This window comes from Gadus morhua, chromosome 17 (genome assembly GCF_902167405.1).
Source record: "Gadus morhua chromosome 17, gadMor3.0, whole genome shotgun sequence".
In the NCBI taxonomy this organism is placed as follows: Eukaryota; Metazoa; Chordata; class Actinopteri; order Gadiformes; family Gadidae; genus Gadus; species Gadus morhua.
This window is the reverse complement of record NC_044064.1, coordinates 10,848,611-10,868,288: the sequence shown is the minus strand read 5'-3', so window position 1 is coordinate 10,868,288 and position 19,678 is coordinate 10,848,611. Positions and strand designations below refer to the sequence as shown.

General features: G+C 49.7%; 1 protein-coding gene across 4 annotated transcripts in view; it reads left to right on the top strand.

Moving 5' to 3' along the window:
- The window catches only part of LOC115529243 (TBC1 domain family member 14), a 33,047-nt gene extending 14,321 nt beyond the window's left edge, over positions 1-18,726 (top strand). For 2 of the 4 annotated variants that reach the window (XM_030337822.1, XM_030337823.1), the window contains 11 exons: positions 5,839-5,963; positions 8,412-8,494; positions 9,558-9,675; positions 9,997-10,103; positions 10,954-11,034; positions 11,260-11,348; positions 11,832-11,903; positions 13,059-13,187; positions 13,745-13,854; positions 15,194-15,452; positions 16,099-18,726. In XM_030337822.1, the coding sequence (XP_030193682.1) occupies positions 5,839-5,963; positions 8,412-8,494; positions 9,558-9,675; positions 9,997-10,103; positions 10,954-11,034; positions 11,260-11,348; positions 11,832-11,903; positions 13,059-13,187; positions 13,745-13,854; positions 15,194-15,452; positions 16,099-16,155 (1,230 nt within the window). In that variant the 3' untranslated portion in view covers positions 16,156-18,726. The other 2 variants (XM_030337824.1, XM_030337825.1) reach the window with 2 other exon arrangements.
- Positions 18,727-19,678: the final 952 nt, after the last annotated feature.

Here is a 19,678-nt window from a genome sequence, read left to right as displayed (position 1 = left end):
ATAGTATAGTAGTAGTATGTCAAATCATTATTGCCCAGTTTTGACTAACATGAAGTAACATTCCCACTTCCTAGAGAATCATTGTGGTTCTGTAAATTCTGATCCAGATACACGCACACACACACGCATTTCCGAAAAGCAGATATACTCATGTATTCAGCAGGGTAGCTCCATGTACAACTGTTTGTTGTACATGGTTTTTGCCTCCTCAACTCCCCATAATACCCTTTATGTTGATCTCGAGTGACGCTGTATGTAAAATACAGGTTAGTTAATCCACGATCCACGGTTATAAACACTATACATCTGCCAACAAAGCTAATTGGAGGTGAGGCTGTAGAGGGTGTCCTGCTGATGGCCGATCCATTGCTTTGGTTTTGATTATTAAGGCTGGCAGGACACACTGCGGAGCGCCGAGCTGCCGCTCTCGGATGCTATGACATTGATCAATTGCACGGTGCGTGGTCCATCGACTGACGCAGGCACACGCGAACACACGGGCGTGTACACGGCGCACATGACACGTCTCTCACATGACACGAGCCTCTTGTGCTTCTCACGGATGCAGTCTTGCACAGTGTAGCGTCACGAGAGGGAGAGACAAAGAGAGGGAGAGGGAGGGAGAGAGGGAGAGAGAGAGAGAGAGAGAGAGAGAGAGAGGAGTGTGTGTGCCATTGAGGATAAAGGAGAGGAAAAGGGTGACACAGCGATAGAGGGAGGTAAGGGAGAGACGGAGGGAGGGGAAAGAGCGAGACCCAGGGAGAGAGGGAGAGTGAGCGAGCCAGACAGAGGGAGGGAGGGAGGGAGAGAGGAAAAAGAGTGTGCGCGTGCGACGGAGAGCTAGAGGAGCGTAGAGCGAGCCGGGCAGCCAGAGTGGAGTAGCATGCAGCATCAGCTCCGACGCGCGTTGTCTCTGGGTCCTCGACACCACCTCCTCCCCTCCACCGCCTCCCCCTCCTCCCTTCCGACGCTCCTGCCGCCAGGAGTGCCGACCCTTGCCGCTGGGGTTGCCTTGACGACGTGGGGCTCGGGCTAAGACTCAGCCCGGCTCGGACCGTAGCACGCCACAGCGTTCATGGTGAGGTGTGTGTGTGTGTGTGTGTGTGTTGGATAAGCAAAGTGAGGGCAGCAAACGTACTGTAGGGCTCACTCGTTGAAACGGAAGTAAGGGTTGGAGGTGAGTCAGACTGTGAGGGGCAGACTTGGGAGAGTGGGGGCAGTGGGAGCGGGCGGGAGGGGAAGAGAGGGAGAGAGGGATGGGGAGGTCAGCCTCCGGTGGATAATAATGGTCCCTTTCAGGGCAGTCTTCCGCCTGGGTAATGGGTGCTGATTATGGGAGTCAGTGGCTGTTGGTGTCCAGGATTGTTGGAGAATCATCAAAGTGTGTGTGTCTGTGTGTTACTGTCTGTGTGTTACGTTCTGTGATGATGCTGTGATTAATTGTTACGTTCTCTGTGTGATTGTCTGATGTGGTTGTATGGGTGATTGATGGCCACTGTGTGTGTGATTGTTTGATGTGGTTTTATGGTTGATTGATGGCTACTCTGTGTGCGTGATCGATTGTGTGATTGATGGTTACTGTTTGTTGTTTATTGATTGTGTGTGATGGATTGATGTTGTGTGATCGACTGATTGATTGTGTCCTCGATTGATGATTGTGTACGATTCAAGGTGTCTGGGATAGTTGATGTCTAGCGATGTTATGTTGTTTGATAGGTTTTTGCCTTGGATCACGAGTGTGCGTGCGTGTTTTTTTTTTTTTTTTTTTTTTTCATTAGATATCGTTAGTGTTTGCTTTGTTCAGTACATCTTCCACTTTCCTCTGTTCCCCATGCCTTCTTACTCCAACCTCCAACCTTTTTCATTAGATATCGTTAGTGTTTGCTTTGTTCAGTACATCTTCCACTTTCCTCTGTTCCCCATGCCTTCTTGCTCCAACCTCATCACTTTGACCTTTTCTTAATCTGACAGATTGTGCTTGTGTGCGCTTACGATCAGTAAACTCAGCTCAACACCAACACATTCGGCCTTAGACACGTGTTGCTGTTACCCGGTCTGCCTGGGATGACACCCTCACCCCCACCACCTCGCCTCCACCACTAACGACCACCTTCACCTTCTCCTCAACCACCTCCTCTCCCCTTCCCCACTAACATCCATCTTAACCACCTTCACCTCGTCTCCTCACCCCACCACCTTTCACGGCCCCCCAGCTGCCCCTGCCACCTCATGCACATGGCCTCTTAGGAGGGGATACGCAGGGCTCGTTTGCACATGATGGCTCATTTATGGAGTCTGTCTGACTGAACCACAGCCCCCGGATGGCGGGGCGGGGGGGGGGGGCTCCAGTACTGATGGATCTTTGTGCTCCTAGAAAGTGTGTGCGTGTGCGTGCGTGCGTGCGTGCGCGCGCGCGCCCCATTATGAAGGGATGGGGAGTCTTTGGGCATTCATTCTGGGACTGCTTTAAGCAGCAATTTGGAAACTGGGATCGGAAACTTGATCGTACTTGAGGCCTCTGGCTCCCTTAGCTAATTAGGCTGTAGACTCTAGCTTCAGGCCAAATCTAAAAGGTTTAGACCCCAGCCATACCACTAGTATTGGGGCTTAGATGCTAGCACTGGGTCTAAATAGCTACAAGTTTAAGGCCGTAGCTACTAGCGGTAGGCCATAGCAGTAGCTAGCTTTCACTACTTGCTTTGCAGGCAACATTGTTTTATCCCAGAACCATCGGGAGCTCTACATGTATTTATTCACTTTATACTGACATGTATTGTCATATTCGTTACACAATGTGTTTGCATGTGTGGTTGGTATTGTGTTGACACCCGCGTTCTCATCTTAAAAAGATCCTCCTCCATTGTTGCATTGCAGCCCGTCTTAACACAATTCTATTCCAATACAGAAGTAAAAGGCAAACGAAACCCATAGATTTTTTTTTATCGGCTTTTAGGCATTTACAGACAGAGTTGAAGAGAGAGACCGGAAAGAGAGAGGGATCGGCAGGTCGGAATCGAACCTGGATCACTGTGAGGCGTAACCACCTTTGTGGTTAGTGTGTCAGTGGGTTGCGCTTCAAAGCCGCCACTAAACCGATTTCTTCTCGGTGTTGCCCAACTAGCCGACAGTAGGTATCTCTAGATCTTCCTCCAGGATTCAGTTGGTACGGCGGGTGTCTCGCCCCCGTCCGGTCCTCTTAGGACCTGCCGTCGCCCAGGGAGAGGCTGACGTCGTCACCCAGGAAACCCGAGAACCCCTCGTCAGGCGCTCGCGTGACAAGGCAGGTTTCCCCGGCAACGAGTTGCTCGGGGTTACGGTTGCCTTTCCAGCAGCTGAGGGCTCCCTCGTGTAGACGTTATGGAAGCTATTCCTGTTAGCTCCATGCTACCACTCCTCTGGTTCAGCAACTTGAGCTAACATGAGCTAGCATGGTTAGCGTGATGCTACCGGCTCGCATTGTTAGCCTGATGCTGCACCTGCAGTTGGCTAGGGCTGCAACAAGGCTAGGCTCAAGAGTGTGTGTCTTTTATAGCAATGCAAACACTAGTGTTTTGTGATTCCTCTAAGTTATAGGTGTCATGGCACACTTTTCTGTCACCTTGTTTATCCTATCATTCCAAAGGTGATGTACAACAATGTGTACATGCAAATAGGTTTCTCACCGACCCACATTGAAGCGGCAGCATAGGTGGAAGGCTACCTGTGCTGCATAGGGCGTGTGGGGTTGTTTGTGCACACACACACACACACACACACCTCTAGCCGGTGGCACCTGCAGTGCAGCTGGAGCAGGTGCCAGGTTTCACACTACAAGGCTTCCTCTGGCGCAGCACGCACTCGCTCACTTATTCATGCACGCATACTCACTGCTTCACTGCCCCAGTGTCTTAGCTGGACCGGGGACAGCAAAAGCACTGCGTTGGTTCGGGCCCTCTGATTGGCTCGCTGTGTAAGCAGTACGCCCTTGTAGCGACCCGTGGTGCTCCTCCCGCCTGCTCCTATGCTCCTCCCTCTTCTTCAGTCGTCTTCCCTGTCCGCCTCCCCGTCCACAAAGGCCCAAGCCAGCCCATAACTAAATGTATGTAAATGGCGAGGAACACCTGCGTCCCCTCTGTATGTATTTTGCTCTTCAGTGGGAGGACGGCAGAGGAGACGCTGGCTTTGTTTCCTTTCTCCAGCTCTCTCAATGAATCATGGAGGACGGAGTATGGCAGGCTAAAAATAGCCCAAGAGGGTCGAGCCCTTGCTTGCTCTGCAAGGCTGAAGGCTTGAGACAGGGCTGCAAACCACAGGATATAAGCTCCACGCACACTGCTACTGGACCTTAAGACCGGGAGGGAGGGAGGGGACGGAGGGACCTTGGTGGCTGGATGGATGGGGAGAGGGGGAGAGAGAGTCCTTGGTGGAGAGAGGGAGACCTTGGCTGGATGGGTGTATAGGGAAAGAGAGAGAGGAGAGGGGGATAGTGAAAGAAAAGCACCATCAGTGCGATTGGGACAAGACGAGATCCCTTCCCCTTTGCCTCCTGTCCTCCCTCTCTCTCCATCTCCTCACTGGGCTGAGTCACCCTCTCTGTTTCTCCCCCTCATCTCCTCCCTCTCTCCCTCTTAAGAGACTCCTGTATCAGTTACGGTTTCTGCGTTCTGGTTTCTCCTCTCCTCCCTCTCAGCAGCTCCTATCAGACCACAAATGTCTCTTTAGTTCTCCCTCCCTGGTCTCTCTATCTCCAGGCTCTCTCTATCTCAAGGCTCTCTCTCTCTCTCTTTGTCTCTCTTTGTCTGTCTCAGTCCTCCACTATGAGTCAAATGGGTATTATGCAGCACGAAGTGTGTGTGTGTGTGTGTGTGTGTGTGTGTGTGTGTCTGGTTGTTTACCCTCGTGCAGTAATGAACCATGGCTTGACCCTCCCACCAACCTCTGTCCTGCAGTGGCGTCCTTTAATGGTTGAGGTCGTTGCCCACATCTACATTCCACCCAGCTCGGAGAAACATTCACCCTTCCAGCGAACTAGTGAAGAGATTGTCAGTTATGTTATTAGCTTTAGCTCAAAAGAAGAAACGTGAATCTGAGTGTTGTGCCGGTGTTCTTTGTTGGGACAGTGACGTGTAACATGCGTGTGGCTAAGATTTAACACAGATTTATACAAGTTGGCCTGATTTGGGAGAAAGAACCATCAGACATATGCTGAGATTTTTTCAGTTGGTCATCTAGCCTGCAAACTTATTAGCTTAATTAGCTGGTTGCTTACTAATCAATGTGACATGCACATGATCCCAATATAGTTTCGGTCTCTCTGCTGTTTATCTAAAGTGCATCACAAGGTCTCTCGTTCCTATTTCTCTCTCTCGGGGTCTCTACCGGTATACCTTCAGGACTCATGACCCCCCTACACCCCCCCCACCCCAACCCTCTCCTGACGCTAGTGTGGAATTTAAACCCCGCTATTCATCTCACATACACATGCCCGTACCTTCCAGAGACCCCTGGGTGGGTCAGCTGACGGCCGGGAGGTGTGGCCCTCCCTCCCCCCTCGCTGTGTCACATGCTCTCTCGACCTCACACACTCATTAGACATGGGATGGCAAACGGCTGGGGGTCGGGGGGGGGGGGGGGGGGGGGCTACTCACAAATCTGTGAGGGCGCAGTGCAGCAAAGCACTGTGTGTATACATTTGTTATTGTATTGCAACGATGCGTTTCATTGAACGAAACCTCTCCGGTATAATCGTCTGTTGTTTTCCTCAGGTGTGTGTGACCTGCCTAACTGATTTTGTGTGTGTGTGTGTGTGTGTGTGTGTGTGTGTGTGTGTGTGTGTGTGTCTGTGTGTGTGTGTGTTAGGAATGTGAAACGGAGAGCAGCAGAGGAGGACCCGTCAGCCCCCCGTCCCCCCGGCAGAACGTCAGGAAGAGCCTGGCCTTCGAGCCCCTCTCCACCACCGCCCTCATCCTAGAGGACAGACCCCCGTACGTTCACACACACGGCACCACACGCGTCCTCATCATGCCTTCACAGGGTTTAAACATCCTCTCTCCGTTTCTCGAATGTCCAGCTAAAGTAGGGGATTTGTTTTATGGCTGGTTCAGACCACACGACTTCAGCCCCAGTTCGTCCGTCGCAGACAATTTGCGAGGAGTACACGATTCAGAAAAGTCGGCGACGAGACGAGGTCTTGTAATGTGACTTTTTTTTGAGGTAAAGCGAGCTGGAGACCCGGGACACAGATGTAGAGACGCGTCAGGTGGGGAAAGAACACACCACGAACATCTCCGCCCAGCGCTCGTCCGCTGGTTTCCAACCAGCATTCCACTGTACGATCATCCCTGCTGCGTATGCCCTCACACAATGTTGAAATCATGTGCTGGATGCTTTATTCTTTCTATGTGGCTTTTAGTTAATGATCGGGCTATAATAAGACCATGTTGGCTATGTAATCGCTGACAACAGTGGACATTTCATAGTGGTTGGACATTTTAGCGTGCCGACAGGCTTTTGTCGGGATGCGGAACATGCAAATCAAAATGGGGCTGTCCCCGCGCAACCGGGACGTCTGGTCACCCTATGATCGGGTTGGTATCAATTTTTTGAAAAAAACATTGGACTACAGTACGACACTGGATTATGATATTAAGCAGCGGGTGCGGATGACATTACAGCTCATCCGCGCATCTCTACTAACTAGACTTTACTGCACTACGCAGAGGACCGCCTTCATAATACCTGGTATTGGAAGTCGGAATCCATTGTTATTGACACATTGTTGCTGCGTTGCTGGTGAGTGAATTGTGAACGATACAAATTATAGATTCTAGAGCATCGTACCCTCGAATCTGTGCCCAGCCTTCCGACCAGACAAAGCCTGATTTCCTGGCTCTGTGATCGCATAGTGTGACATGTTAAATCGCAGAGGAACATCTGTGAAACATCTAGTCTGAACCAGCCATTAGAGGCATCATATGTATTGAAATTATCTCAGGATCTGGACAGCAATCTAATAAATCGGATGATCTGACAAAACGTAAACATATTCTGTTGCTGTCACAGGCCCGTGTGATAATCCCCTCCAATAACTTCATGAGTGAAAGGCTGAGCTGTCTGTCTGCCCCTACCCGCCCTGCTACCTGCCCATGCACTCACTGCCCAGGACTGGAGTCTTCCACAAGGCTGAGCAGCCCTATTGCTGAGCTAGCGAGCTTGTCCCCTGTTCTGGAGGAATGGCTTTGGAGGGAAGCCTGAACGGAGGGGTGGGATTTCATTTCGTTGGATACTTCAGAATCGAGCTTACTCTGGCTGGTTTCTGCAATTGCCTACCGTAGCTTAAATCGTGACACATCCCTTTATTCCTTTACATATACACAGTTTATTATAGCGCAAGTGAACCCACTGTTTCTGCTGGAAGTCGAACACTTCGATTAAAATAAAGTGGGGGGGCTTTTATCCCCGTGGTTACGAGCTACACCAGCTTTGTGATACTTTTTTAGTACCAACGTTGTGTATGAGCATTACAACAAGCGATGATTTATATGAAATGCGCTAAACCGTAACGTTATACTATAGGTGTCCGGGAAGCCTAACCCTCACTCGGACATAAAATAAACCCCCACTGAGACAGTGCTTCATCACCCACACACACCGTGGCGTTATACTAGACGTTTCCGAAGAATTTAAACTTCCTCTTCGGACGCCGCAGTCAAGCGCTGCCCAGACAGAGCTCCACACACACACACACACACACACACACACACACACACACACACACACACACACACACACACACACACACACACACACACACACACACACACACACACACACACACACACACACACACACACACACACACACACACACACACACACACACAAACCCTGCCCCAGGTGGCCCTTGGTCGTGGCGTAGGAGTGCCTCGGAAAAGGACCTCGGACGTCTCGAAAAGAACGCCACCTGCGTTCACAGCAGAGTGGAACGTTCATTGTTTTTGGGAATAAAAGCATTATTTTCTAAATTGGCAGGTTATTTCAGTAACCGCGACAAAATTACATTGATTACTGTGTTGATCATATAAGACATAACGACGTTTAAAACAAACCAAAAAACATTTTTGAGTTCACTGGCTCTTTAATTCTAAGCGATTAACTCGTAACACTTCCAGAATTCAACCGTTCGAATAAAACATTCTGTGGTCATGCCTTCGATCCCACCTGATCTAGAGTTTCGAATCCCTTCGTCATATGGGTTCTGTCTCTGCCCACTTATTTCCCCCACTGAACCAATGTGTGTGGATTCAGCATTAATAATGTAAGGCAGCGAGGTGTGTGTGTGTGTGTGTGTGTGTGTGTGTGTGTGTGTGTGTGTGTGTGTGTGTGTGTGTGTGTGTGTGTGTGTGTGTGTGTGTGTGTGTGTGTGTGTCACAGTAACCTGCCTGCCAAGCCAGCTGAGGAGGCCCTGAAGCACCGGCAGCAGTATGAGGAGATGGTGGCTCAGGCCAAGAAGAGGGGTAAGATCGCATACCTTTCAGAGTAAAAGCCTCCTCCACCTTCCCCATAAAATCTCTTTTATACTTGGTGGAGGACTTTCAGAATAAAAGCCTCCTCCACAATCGCCTGAGCACCTCAAACATTCTCAATGGTGGCTCAACTTACCTTTGAGCCAAGCTAGTGGCCTGGCTCAAGGCTGTGCTAATATTCACTGGGCTTTCAGAGTAAAAGCCCCCTTCCTGTGGATCACCTCCACCCCTAAGGAAGCTAGTGGACTGTGAAGTAAATCTAAACCCTAAAGATCCAACTGGTGGTAAACTGAGATGAGGGGATCGTTATAACCGCAGTGTCTGGCTGACCCACTATGGTGCAAAACCTTTTCTCTCCCCTTCAATTTCACTTGCTAATGGCTATTTACAAGGGACACCAGTTTCAAAGGAGTGGCTGTACTCCATTAACCTTTTGTGTGGTGATTTCCCAGCGGACTGATATCGGTGTGTTTCTTAATAGTGTCACAGTGCTTCAGGGAGTGTCGCCACTCCGGTGGCTCCACAGGGGGTCGGTGTCATGAACTCGGGCGCAAACACCTTAATTGGTCGTAGCTTGCCTTAATTGGAATCTGAAATCTTTTTTTTTTCTATTACTCTGTGATGGATATTAGCATCATTACCACTCTGACTCTCCCTCTCCCTCCTCCTCCTCTCTCTCTCTCTCTCTCTCTCTCTCTCGCCCTCTCCCTCTCCCTCTCCCTCTCCCTCTCCCTCTCCCTCCTCCTCTCCCTCTTCCTCCTCCTCTCCTCCTCCCTCTCCCTCTCCCTCTTCCTCCTCTTCCTCCTCCTCTCCCTTTCTCGCCCTCCTCCTCTCCCTCCTCTTCCTCCCTCTCTCCTTCCTCCTCCTCTTCCTCCTCCTCTCCCTTTCTCTCCCTCTCTCTCGCCCTCCTCCTCTCCCTCCTCTTCCTCCCTCCTCCTCCTCCTCCCCCTCTCCCTCTCTCTCTCCCTCTCCCTCTCCCTCCTCCTCCTCCTCCTCCCCCTCTCCCTCTCCCTCCTCCTCCTCCTCCTCCTCCTCCTCCTCCTCCCCCCCTCAGAGCTGAAGGAGGCGCAGAAGCGGAGGAAGCAGCAGGAGCAGCGCTGTAAGCTGGAGGAGAGCATCGGGACGGCGGTGCAGACCTGGAACCAGGACATCCTGCCCAACTGGACCACCACGTGGGTACCCCCCTGAATCCCCCCTAGTGGATCTCCCTAGGGACCCCCCCCCCAGGGACCCGAGCTGAAACGGGGCTAACTCACACGCAACAATTATCGATTGCTTCAAACCCCCCCCTTTGATCTGAGTATGTGCTCGGCAAACAGAAACACGGGGTCATAGTGCGTGTCAATAGATTACTACTGGAGGTTAGCATAAAGGGAAGACCCTTAAAGTTATCACTATACCCTCTCCCAGCCTCCAGCCTGCAAACACACAGCCAACCCCTCCCTCTCTCTCTCTCTCTCTTCCCCCACCCCCTCCCCCCCCCACACCTGCAGGTGTACCACTCGGCGGGTGAGGGACCTGTGGTGGCAGGGCGTGCCCCCCAGCGTGCGGGGGAAGGTGTGGAGCCTCGCCGTGGGCAACGAGCTCAACATCACCCACGGTACCCCGGGGAGCCCCTCCTTGCCCGTCCTGGCTGCTGACAGGGGGTCTGGGTCAGGGCAGAGGGATTAGGAAGCCATGGGACACCCTGTCTATTATGTGACGGGGCGTAGTTTGGGGAACAGGTTAGTCTAGCGGGGGGAGGCGGCTGCTCATTACGCTGGGTACACACAACAGGATAATTACCCCGATTTTGTGCTCGATAGGGAGAAGGAATGAGGGTGGAAGAGACGATGAGAATGGACGGGAAAGAGGGTGGGGGCGAGATCCTGGGTGGGTGAGTGACCGGAGGATGAGAGAAGTTGGAGAGAGTGGCTGGAAGGGTTATTATTAGTATTGAAACAAGCCGGCTTCTTCTGCTGCAAAGTGATGTTTCTTGCCACATCCAGCCTTCCTGTAAGCCTGCAAGTCATCCTCTAAAGCACACAGTCACCGGTTTCCAGACAAGATCAATCAAGTAGTCTGCCTGTCGTCACGAGGTCACGGCCTGCTGGGTATATGTGGTGCATGTACACTGAGTCACCACTAGAGGGCAGTGCAAGACACGGTTTGACGTTCACTGCTGTAAATGTATTATCCAATTGTCTCACTGCAATGCTTTTCAACCTATGCTGGGACGCTAGGGTACTGCAGGATGGTACGCTAGGGTGAACCAACTAAATAATTGCAACATTTTGAACAATTAAAATTGAATGATTTATTGTTAAACATAATGTTTTTTATTGTGGTTGCTACTGTAGCTTGAAGCTGATGGTTGGATAATAAATGTGGATTTGGAACACTGGAGTCCCATCCACCGCTTGTTTAAAACCCCATCCCCTCTCTCTATTTCCCTCTCTGTCTTTCCCCAGAGCTGTACAACATCTGCCTGGCCCGGGCCAAGGAGAAGTGGAAGTCCCTGCCCACACCCAGCTCCCACACAGAGCCTGAAGGTGAGGGGGGAGAGAGTGGGAGGAGAGGGGGTGAGAGACGGAAGAGAGACCTAGAGGGAGCGTTGGGAGAGAGACATGGAGTCATTAAAAGAAAGACAGATATATTGTGGTTATGGCCTTGAGTGTTTGGTGCCTCCACGGTGTTTCCTCGTTATTAAATCGTCTCTGCTGATTACTAGTTTAAGCGTGTTATTATTATATTAACACCCCACCTCCCCGCTCCAGACCTGGGCTCGTCGGACCGGGAGTCCAGCCTGGAGCTGATCAAGCTAGACATCTCCAGAACCTTCCCTCACCTCTGCATCTTCCAGCAGGTCAGTGGTGCCCCGAGCCTGGGGAGGAGGGAGGGAGGGGGGAGAGGGAGGGAGGGAATGGGAGGGAGGGAGAGAGAGCGAGAACTGAATAGGGTAAAAGAGCTGGGTGAGAGTGAAGTATTTGGTGATTGAGAGAGGGTGAAAGAGGATAAGGGTGAAACCGAGGCTGAGCGGGTGAAAGAGGGCATTAGAGAATGGATGAATGGATGACTGACGAGTGAAGGTGAGATGGTGAGATGAAGACCCGGAGCACGGACGCAGAGACGTGTCAGGTGGGACCGAACACACCGCTGGCCCCTTTAAAGGCTCTGTCTCTGGGGACTTTCCCCTGGTGACCCAGTTTGGTCAGCACTGTTGTTTGTGTGGTAAGAGCGAGAGAGAGAAAGAAAGCGAGAGAGAGAGAGAAAGCGAGAGAGAAAGTGAGAGAGAGAGAGAGGGAGAATAGATATCCTTCCATTTATGCTGTCCTTTATTTTTCTCCAGGGTGGGCCGTACCACGATGTGCTCCACAGCGTCCTCGGAGCGTACACCTGTTACCGGCCAGACGTGGGCTATGTACGTGTACACACACACACACACACACACACAGACGGAGAGAGAGTCCTTGACTTTCCCTAAGTTATGTTGGACACACACGGCAATCCCTTTCATGTGATGGGCGGCCGGCTGTGCGCCCGCTGACCACACGAACACCAGCGACCCCTAGTGGAAGCCGTGGTGAATTGCAGCCTAGTGCTCCCTGATCCTGGGATGAATATCTGGGTTGTGGGACATGAGGGCTGCTTCTCACCCTCCTTATCTGTGTACACCCTAGATGGATCTGCCCTTATTTCTTCACATATCTATACATTAACTCATTTTAGATTTTCTTTTATCCAGAGATACAGATAATAATTCTATTGATGTCTTTGAATGACACGGCACCTTTCTATACATGTAGGGCTTCGGGGTCCTCTTCCTCAGGGATGTCTACAGATATCCTGGACCTTAGGGGCTTGAGTTGAACGCACTCGCCACTAGACTAACCTGCCCGTTTAGGCCATCGACAAAAACCCTTTTTTTGTTGATTTATGTTGCACCAAGTGCAGACTTTCCGACGCTCATGCAACCGTGCAAGGAAGATGACTTCCTGCTCTGACCGCACACACTCTCGCACTTAAACAGACACACTCGTGCACACCGTGGTTATTTTTGTTTCATTTTTTATTAAGTTCAACACGGTGTTCCTGTCACTAACCACAAGTGTCTGTTCTACAGAAGCCATGTCGGTGAATACACATATTTAGTAGTGTCGTCCTTGGACAACCGCGTTTCATCTCATTGAGTATGGTGAATAAAGATTTACGCGTTATATTATTAAGGTTGCCAATAGTTCACTGATTGGTCGAACCACAGGCTGGTGCGATCACTCAGACCTCTACCCGTGACAGATTTTTAGATACAACTGATCTAAGGAAATATTATCCAAATTTATTGTATATGGATTCAAATATGCTTTCAAAGTAGGCAAATGTGGAGCCCTTCTTACCTTGTTATTGTTTATTTATCATGGGTCTAGGGGTAGCAGAGTGAGTGTGTTTAGTCAATATGTCTGTGTGTGTGTCCTTTTTCAACATGCGTGTGTGTGGGTGTGTGTGTGTGTGTGTGTGTGTGTGTGTCTCTGTCTGTGTGTGTGTGTCTCTGTCTGTGTGTGTGTGTCTCTGTGTGTAGGTGCAGGGCATGTCGTTCATCGCGGCGGTGCTCATCCTGAACCTGGAGACGGCCGATGCCTTCATCGCCTTCTCCAACCTGCTCAACAAGCCCTGTCAGATGGCCTTCTTCAGGGTGGACCACAGCCTGGTGCCTACCCCCAACACACCCGCAATGGACGCTGCATACACACACCACATATACACACAACAAATACACACCACATGTACACACACCACATGTACACACACCACATGTACACACACCACATGTACACACACCACATGTACACACAACATATACACATACAAGATATAAACACCATATGTACACACATGATATATACACACCCCATGTACACACAAAATATACACACAACAAATACACACCACATGTACACACCATGTGTACACACAACATATACATACGACATGTACACACAAAAATATCAAAAGATCTATACACGACATGTACAAACGACATACACAAGAAACATAAACACACAAGATATATAAACGTGTAATGTACACACACATCATATACATATTTACAGGATTTTTTTTTACAGTTTAAAGAATCGTAAAAGAGTCGTGTTGTTTAAGATGCTTAAGATTCTTTCAACTGTTAAAAAAAATACTAAAGTAGATGTCTACTTTGGTTTCTTTGAAGTCATCTAAAAAGTGACAGACTCCCTCCTTTGTCCTCAGATGTTGACCTACTTCGCGGCGTTTGAGGTGTTCTTTGAGGAGAACCTACCAAAGCTCTTTGCACATTTCAAGAAGAACAGCCTGACCCCTGACATTTACTTGATAGACTGGTAAGCGTTCACGCTCCTCTCTCATCCTTCAAAGTTAAAGCACCCCACCTTATTAAGGATTTGTTCTGCTCAATTAAAGTGCTGGAACCAATTTTGAAGTCTCATATGTAATGCTTTGACCGAGTACGCAGCCTACGGCCAAGTACAGCTACACAAGGAGCATTTTGGATCAGGTTTGGTCAAATGTAGTAGCGCTTTTATTGTGTAGGCCAATTTAATTCGGTCTATGTTTATGGTTTGGTGGGTAGTGGTTTGGGGACTCCCAACAGGAAGGTTCCGGGTTGGATCCCCAATGTCCACAGCCTCACCGTGTCCCACAGCGAGATGCCCTCTGACCCCTACCTGCTCCTAAATGACCTCAATTTGGATACAATGCAATCACTTTGGACACAATCATCTGCCCACTGACTAGAAAGCAAACATGTACTATTATGACGTCGGCCTCAGGCAACAAGCTTCCTGCGCTCACACGTTTCCACTATCGAGCATCACAACTACCTAAAGGGGAAGAAAATATCACAAGTTAAGCTGAGTCTCCCCACACCCCCACCACCTGTGGAAACGTTACAAACTCCCCCCACCCCCGCCTCCCTCCCCGACCGCTGTCACCAAGGCTAATGGGATGTTGGTTTCGGAGAAAGCAACCTGGGTGGGTGGGGTGATACAGGAACAAAGAGTTCAGTCATTTTGTGGTTTTGCAACGGTAGGGGTGTTAAAAGATGTAAACATCCTTTCAAAACCACCTAGAGGGGTGTTGTTTCTCTAACCCAGCCTTCTGAGTATATTAGTATATTCTAAGTATTTTATGTATTAAAATAGAGAGCCTTGCTCTAGGGCGCCTCCAGGTCAGACCGAAGACATCGGGGTTTGAACCCAGAACCTTTTAGCTGAATCCCCCCCCGGGATGCCAAGAGGTTCATAGTAATACTAGAGACTGAAAATGAATTGCGCTACTGTGAGTGCAGCCCCTCTGAGCTCCGGGCCCCCCTGCTACACTCTCCTACCGCACGGGCTGAAGCGGGCTGGATGCGTCATGTGATCAACCGTCTGGTGGATCGTTGTTAAGATCTCGCTCTTGGTATCACTCCGAATGACCTCTTTACCTGCCGGAGTAGAAAGAGCATTTGTTTTAAAACGATTGCCTGCCCAACGCTCAAATGAACGGGCCTATCGGCCTGTGGCAGGTGATTGTTTTGGAACTGCCCTGCTATAACCATTCCTCCTCCTCCTGCTGCTGCTATTACCACTCCTCCTCCTCCTCCTCCTCCTCCTCCTCCTCCTCCTCCTCCTCCTGCTATAACCGTACCTCCTCCTCCTCCTCCTCCTCCTCCCCCCCCAGGATCTTCACGCTGTACAGCAAGTCTCTGCCCCTGGACCTGGCGTGCCGCGTGTGGGACGTGTTCTGCCGGGACGGCGAGGAGTTCCTGTTCCGCACGGCGCTGGGGCTGCTGCACCGCTACCAGGACGCGCTGCAGGGCATGGACTTCATCCAGATGGCCCAGCTGCTGACCCGGCTGCCCGACCTGGTGCCCGGGGAGCAGCTGTTCCAGCACATCGCCGCCGTGCACATGACCTGCCGCGCCGGGAAGTGGCCGCAGGTACGGACGGATCGAGACGGACGGACGGACGGACGGGGAATGGCGGTCACACGCTTTTATTTTGTGTCGTGTGATTTGAGATTTGGTTTACGTGTTTGGGAACGCCTTTCTGTCTTTATAATTTGTATGCGTGTTTTTTATGGTGGTCTGGCAACTTAAAGCTAGGGTAGGCCATTTGGAGACACCAGCCAGAGTAAGCTAGGGTCTGACGGTATCTAACTCGGGCCTCCCTCCAAAGCCACTCCTCCTAAACACGTGACGAGCTAGCTTCAGTCGTGTCAATAAAACGTTGACAAATATGAAAAAAATAAAAAGCTTCTAAAATGAGTTGCCTAGCCTACCTTTAATGCAGACTTCTTACATGGGGGTGAAACGACTCTTTCAGCGGCAGCTTGGTAGTTGGTCCTGCTATAACATGACCATGACGACTGAACTCAACGAGATCAACCCATTAGAAATACTGAACCAGGAAGTAACACCAAGTTATTTAATCACACAGGAGTCATTTTCTTGCCAGGTGGACCTTGAAGTGCAGCTGTAGAACATAACTCAGTCAATACACGGCACACTTTGTGGACTTTGGGGGTTGCTCTTCCAGCGTGGCTCACGGTCCCCTTGTCTCCCCCCCCCCCCCCCCCCCCTCCAGGTCCTGCAGACCCTCCAGAAGGACCAGGAGCGGTCCAGCCCCGTCCTGAGGCGCTGACCCCCCCCAGGCCCGCGCTCCGCTCACTTTGTTCCCGCTCCTGCACTCTCTAAAGGGACTTGACCCGCCTGCTCTGTCCCACCGCCGGGGGGGGGGGGCGCTGCTGCCCGACCACCAGCCCCGCCCACTGACTCGCGAGGGACAAGGGCCCGGACCCCCCCCCCCCCCAGTGGGACCCTAGGAGCCCAGAGCTGGGCTGGACTAGACCGGGCTGGGTGGGGCTGGGGGGGGACCTACGGGGTGCTGAGCCGTTGGTTTGCGGCTGGGGTGCTGTGAGGGAGGGTGGGGGGCTTGGATCCCGCCGGCCCACTGGGCGAGCCGAGGTCTGGTGGCGGAGGCCCCCCTGTCTCTGGACCCCTCCCCCGGGTGGAAAGGGCACCCTGAATGTATCGTGCCCTCTCCCACATCCCCCACTGGAGGAACCTCCCTCCTCAGCCCCGGAGACCAAGAACTCAAGCAGAACCCTTCCAGCGGTCCTCCTTATTGATCTACCACCCCCCCCCCCCCCCCCTACTCTCTGCTTACATATCTCTGTCTGTCTCTGTCTCTGTCTCTCTGCCTCGGTCTGTCTCGGTGTTTGGTAGATAATATAACATGAGGAAGGGCAGTGCGGTGCGATTGCACTTGTGGCTGGAGCTCTGCAGACGCTGAGCGTGTTGCACGCGGGTGAGATGGAGGAGATGAAGAATTCCTCTGTATCTCGCTCTTGGTCTCTCTCTATTTCTCTCTTGATCCCTCGCTCTCTCCCAGCTCCTCCCTAAATTCTGTGTTTCTCTTCAAATTGCTTCCAACTCCCTGTCTTCCCTGTTCTGTTGAACTGTTGTGTGTTTGGTTTGGTTTGTTGTGTGTCCTTTTTTGTTTTATTTATTAATTTCTGCATCCCTTTCCATGAAGTTAAAGCGCTGGTCTTTTGGAACAGGCGGCTGCTAACTGTATTTATGAAGTTAAAACACAACAACGGAAGACTGTAGATGAACAGAAGTACTTTGCTGTCACTTGACACCGAACCCCCCCTCCCGCCTCCTTCCCCCCCCTTGCTCGTTGATAATTTAAATATTTTAGTAACACGTGTTCCGTCATTCCTTTCCCCAAAAAAGAAATTATGTCCGGTTTCTTTTTAAAAGATGTATTTGAGTTTAAGCAAACCACCATCGGATTAACCAGATCCATATCAGCAGCCATTACGACTGTGTTGTTCCCCTGTGTCTTTGGACGGTACATTTCAGCTGTCCCGTAAGTCTCGGGTGTGTGTTGAGGGATTTGGGTCGATTTGAAACGTTCAATGCCTTAAGACTGGGAAACGGAATCGCTGGCATTGGGATGCGGTTTGCTCTGAAAACGGTTATTCTAGAAAGGTCTAGAAGCCTTGGAACTTTTAGAATGTAGGCCATTTGTAATACGTCTGTATGTCGAACCCCCCGATCCAGTCATTCACCTATTTCACACCGGGCGTGTTTGTGGTCTCAACGAGTGGTGCGTACAATCAACCCTAGGCTTAGTGTTTTTGTCCAGTTAGGATGTGGGATTACTTTTTAAAGATTTAAATTGTACAGGTTGTGTTCTTGTCCATGTTGCTCCCGATCAGCCAGGGGTCAAATAATCGCCACATTCCTTAGACAATGAATCCATCTAAACTAAAATATAACGATTATGTGCTTCTATATTTAAGATTGAGATTAATCGTTAACCTACATTTCCGTCTTTCCGTTTAAACAAGTCACCATTTGCGTTGACTTGACCATGGATCTTAAATGAAAACTACCTATCATACAACAAAAATGGCAGACATACAATTGTTAATGTCGGTGTGTTTTACTCGACTGCAGAACTTTTATCTTCGGATTTGGCCGTGCCGAACTCGACACAGAATGGTTTTAAGGTTTTAATGAGTGACCCATTTTTGTTTGTTTGTTTTATGCTGCCGACCAACTAAGACGTATTGTCTATCTTACCTCAAGAGAAAAATAATTAGTTTTTATTATTTTGCACTCCTTCCCACCAGCGACCATCAGTCCATCCAACCTTTTGCACACCTGCCTATTACATTTGTGCCTCGCAATCCACGAAATGTCCCCGATGATGCAACTATGTCATCTTAAGTGTGTGTGTTTGTTTGTGTGCGCGCGTGTGTGTGTGTGTGTCCGTCTGTGAAAGTGTGTGTGAACATGACATAATTTAAAGAGTCTCTCATTGATATAGTGAGCTTGCTGTTTGGTTACTGATTGCGACAAAAGGGGGCACTGAAATTAATCAAGCTATTGAATAAATGTCCCATGACTGAGCAGGCCTACTGCACATGCTTGTCCCTACAGAACCATCAACATTCAAAGAACCTTGTATTGCAGACAGGAAGTCCAGGGGCGGGACCTTCCAGTGCCCCTTATTGTACCCCCACGCACTCTTGACAGGTGTGTGGAAACGACCACTTCAAGGCGTTTGTGGTCGTCTCAGAGAGTAGGCTTTCATTGTGTGGTTTGTATGGACGATGACAACAATGTTGGACCATGTCCCACTTGAAGTGTAATATAGAACTGTTTTTATTTAATAAAGAGCTGTACATATTCGACATTGGAACTTCGTCACGTCGTCATTGTTGCAGAGGCGATTTAAAGGTGATCGAGGAATCGAGCAAGGCCTAAAGTCTTTGTACACCAGGGCAATTGCTTATTGTGAGTGTAGCGACAAAGTGTTAATTGTTGCGTACACATGCACAAACATTTACACACTCTGTTTCAAACGGTGTGAAGGAAACCTTAACGGGTTGCAACTGATGGCAAGGTCCACAACTAAAAGAAAATACTTTCAATGACTTTTCCCTCCTTCAACTTTGACAGCACGGGGCTCTCTCTGGGCAGTGGAAGTTCACAGGATTCCCCTTCTGAAGGATGCATTCATTCGTTATCAAACAAGAGAACAACCCAGAATCGAACGTCTCCAAAACATGGATGTACTAAAGAATGCATATCCACATCCACATCCATGCACATCATAATTCCCCTCATCCACCAACTGCCATTCGCTATGTTGTTTAACACTTGGATTAAAAAGTTAAATATGGAGACTGGTATTCAATATGGAGTCTGTTGATTCAGAGTACTGTATTCACCATGGAGTAGAAGCTGGTTAAATTATACATCATCTGTTGGAATGTAAAAGGAATTTGGCAGGAGCAGTTTTGGTAGTTTTTTTAACAAGATAGGTTTGGTCATTTTGACAATAACCAAGGACAACTTTTGTTTAATAAACATCAGTATGTTTAATTGATGAGTTGAGTACTTATATTGTCACATTGGCCGTTGCTTATTATGTTCAGGAACAGGAAAGGCATTGTAATATGTGCATAGCTAGGCTATTGCCTTCTTGCATGTGGCAGTCTCATATTGGTCGATTTATCATTACTTTTAGAGTTCACAGCAGATACAAATTTAGTTTGAGATTTGTTCAATGCTAACGCATGCAAATAAAGAGCTAGCACTGCGAGCAGGAAGATACTATCTACTCGTGATTCAGAATGTGATTGGTA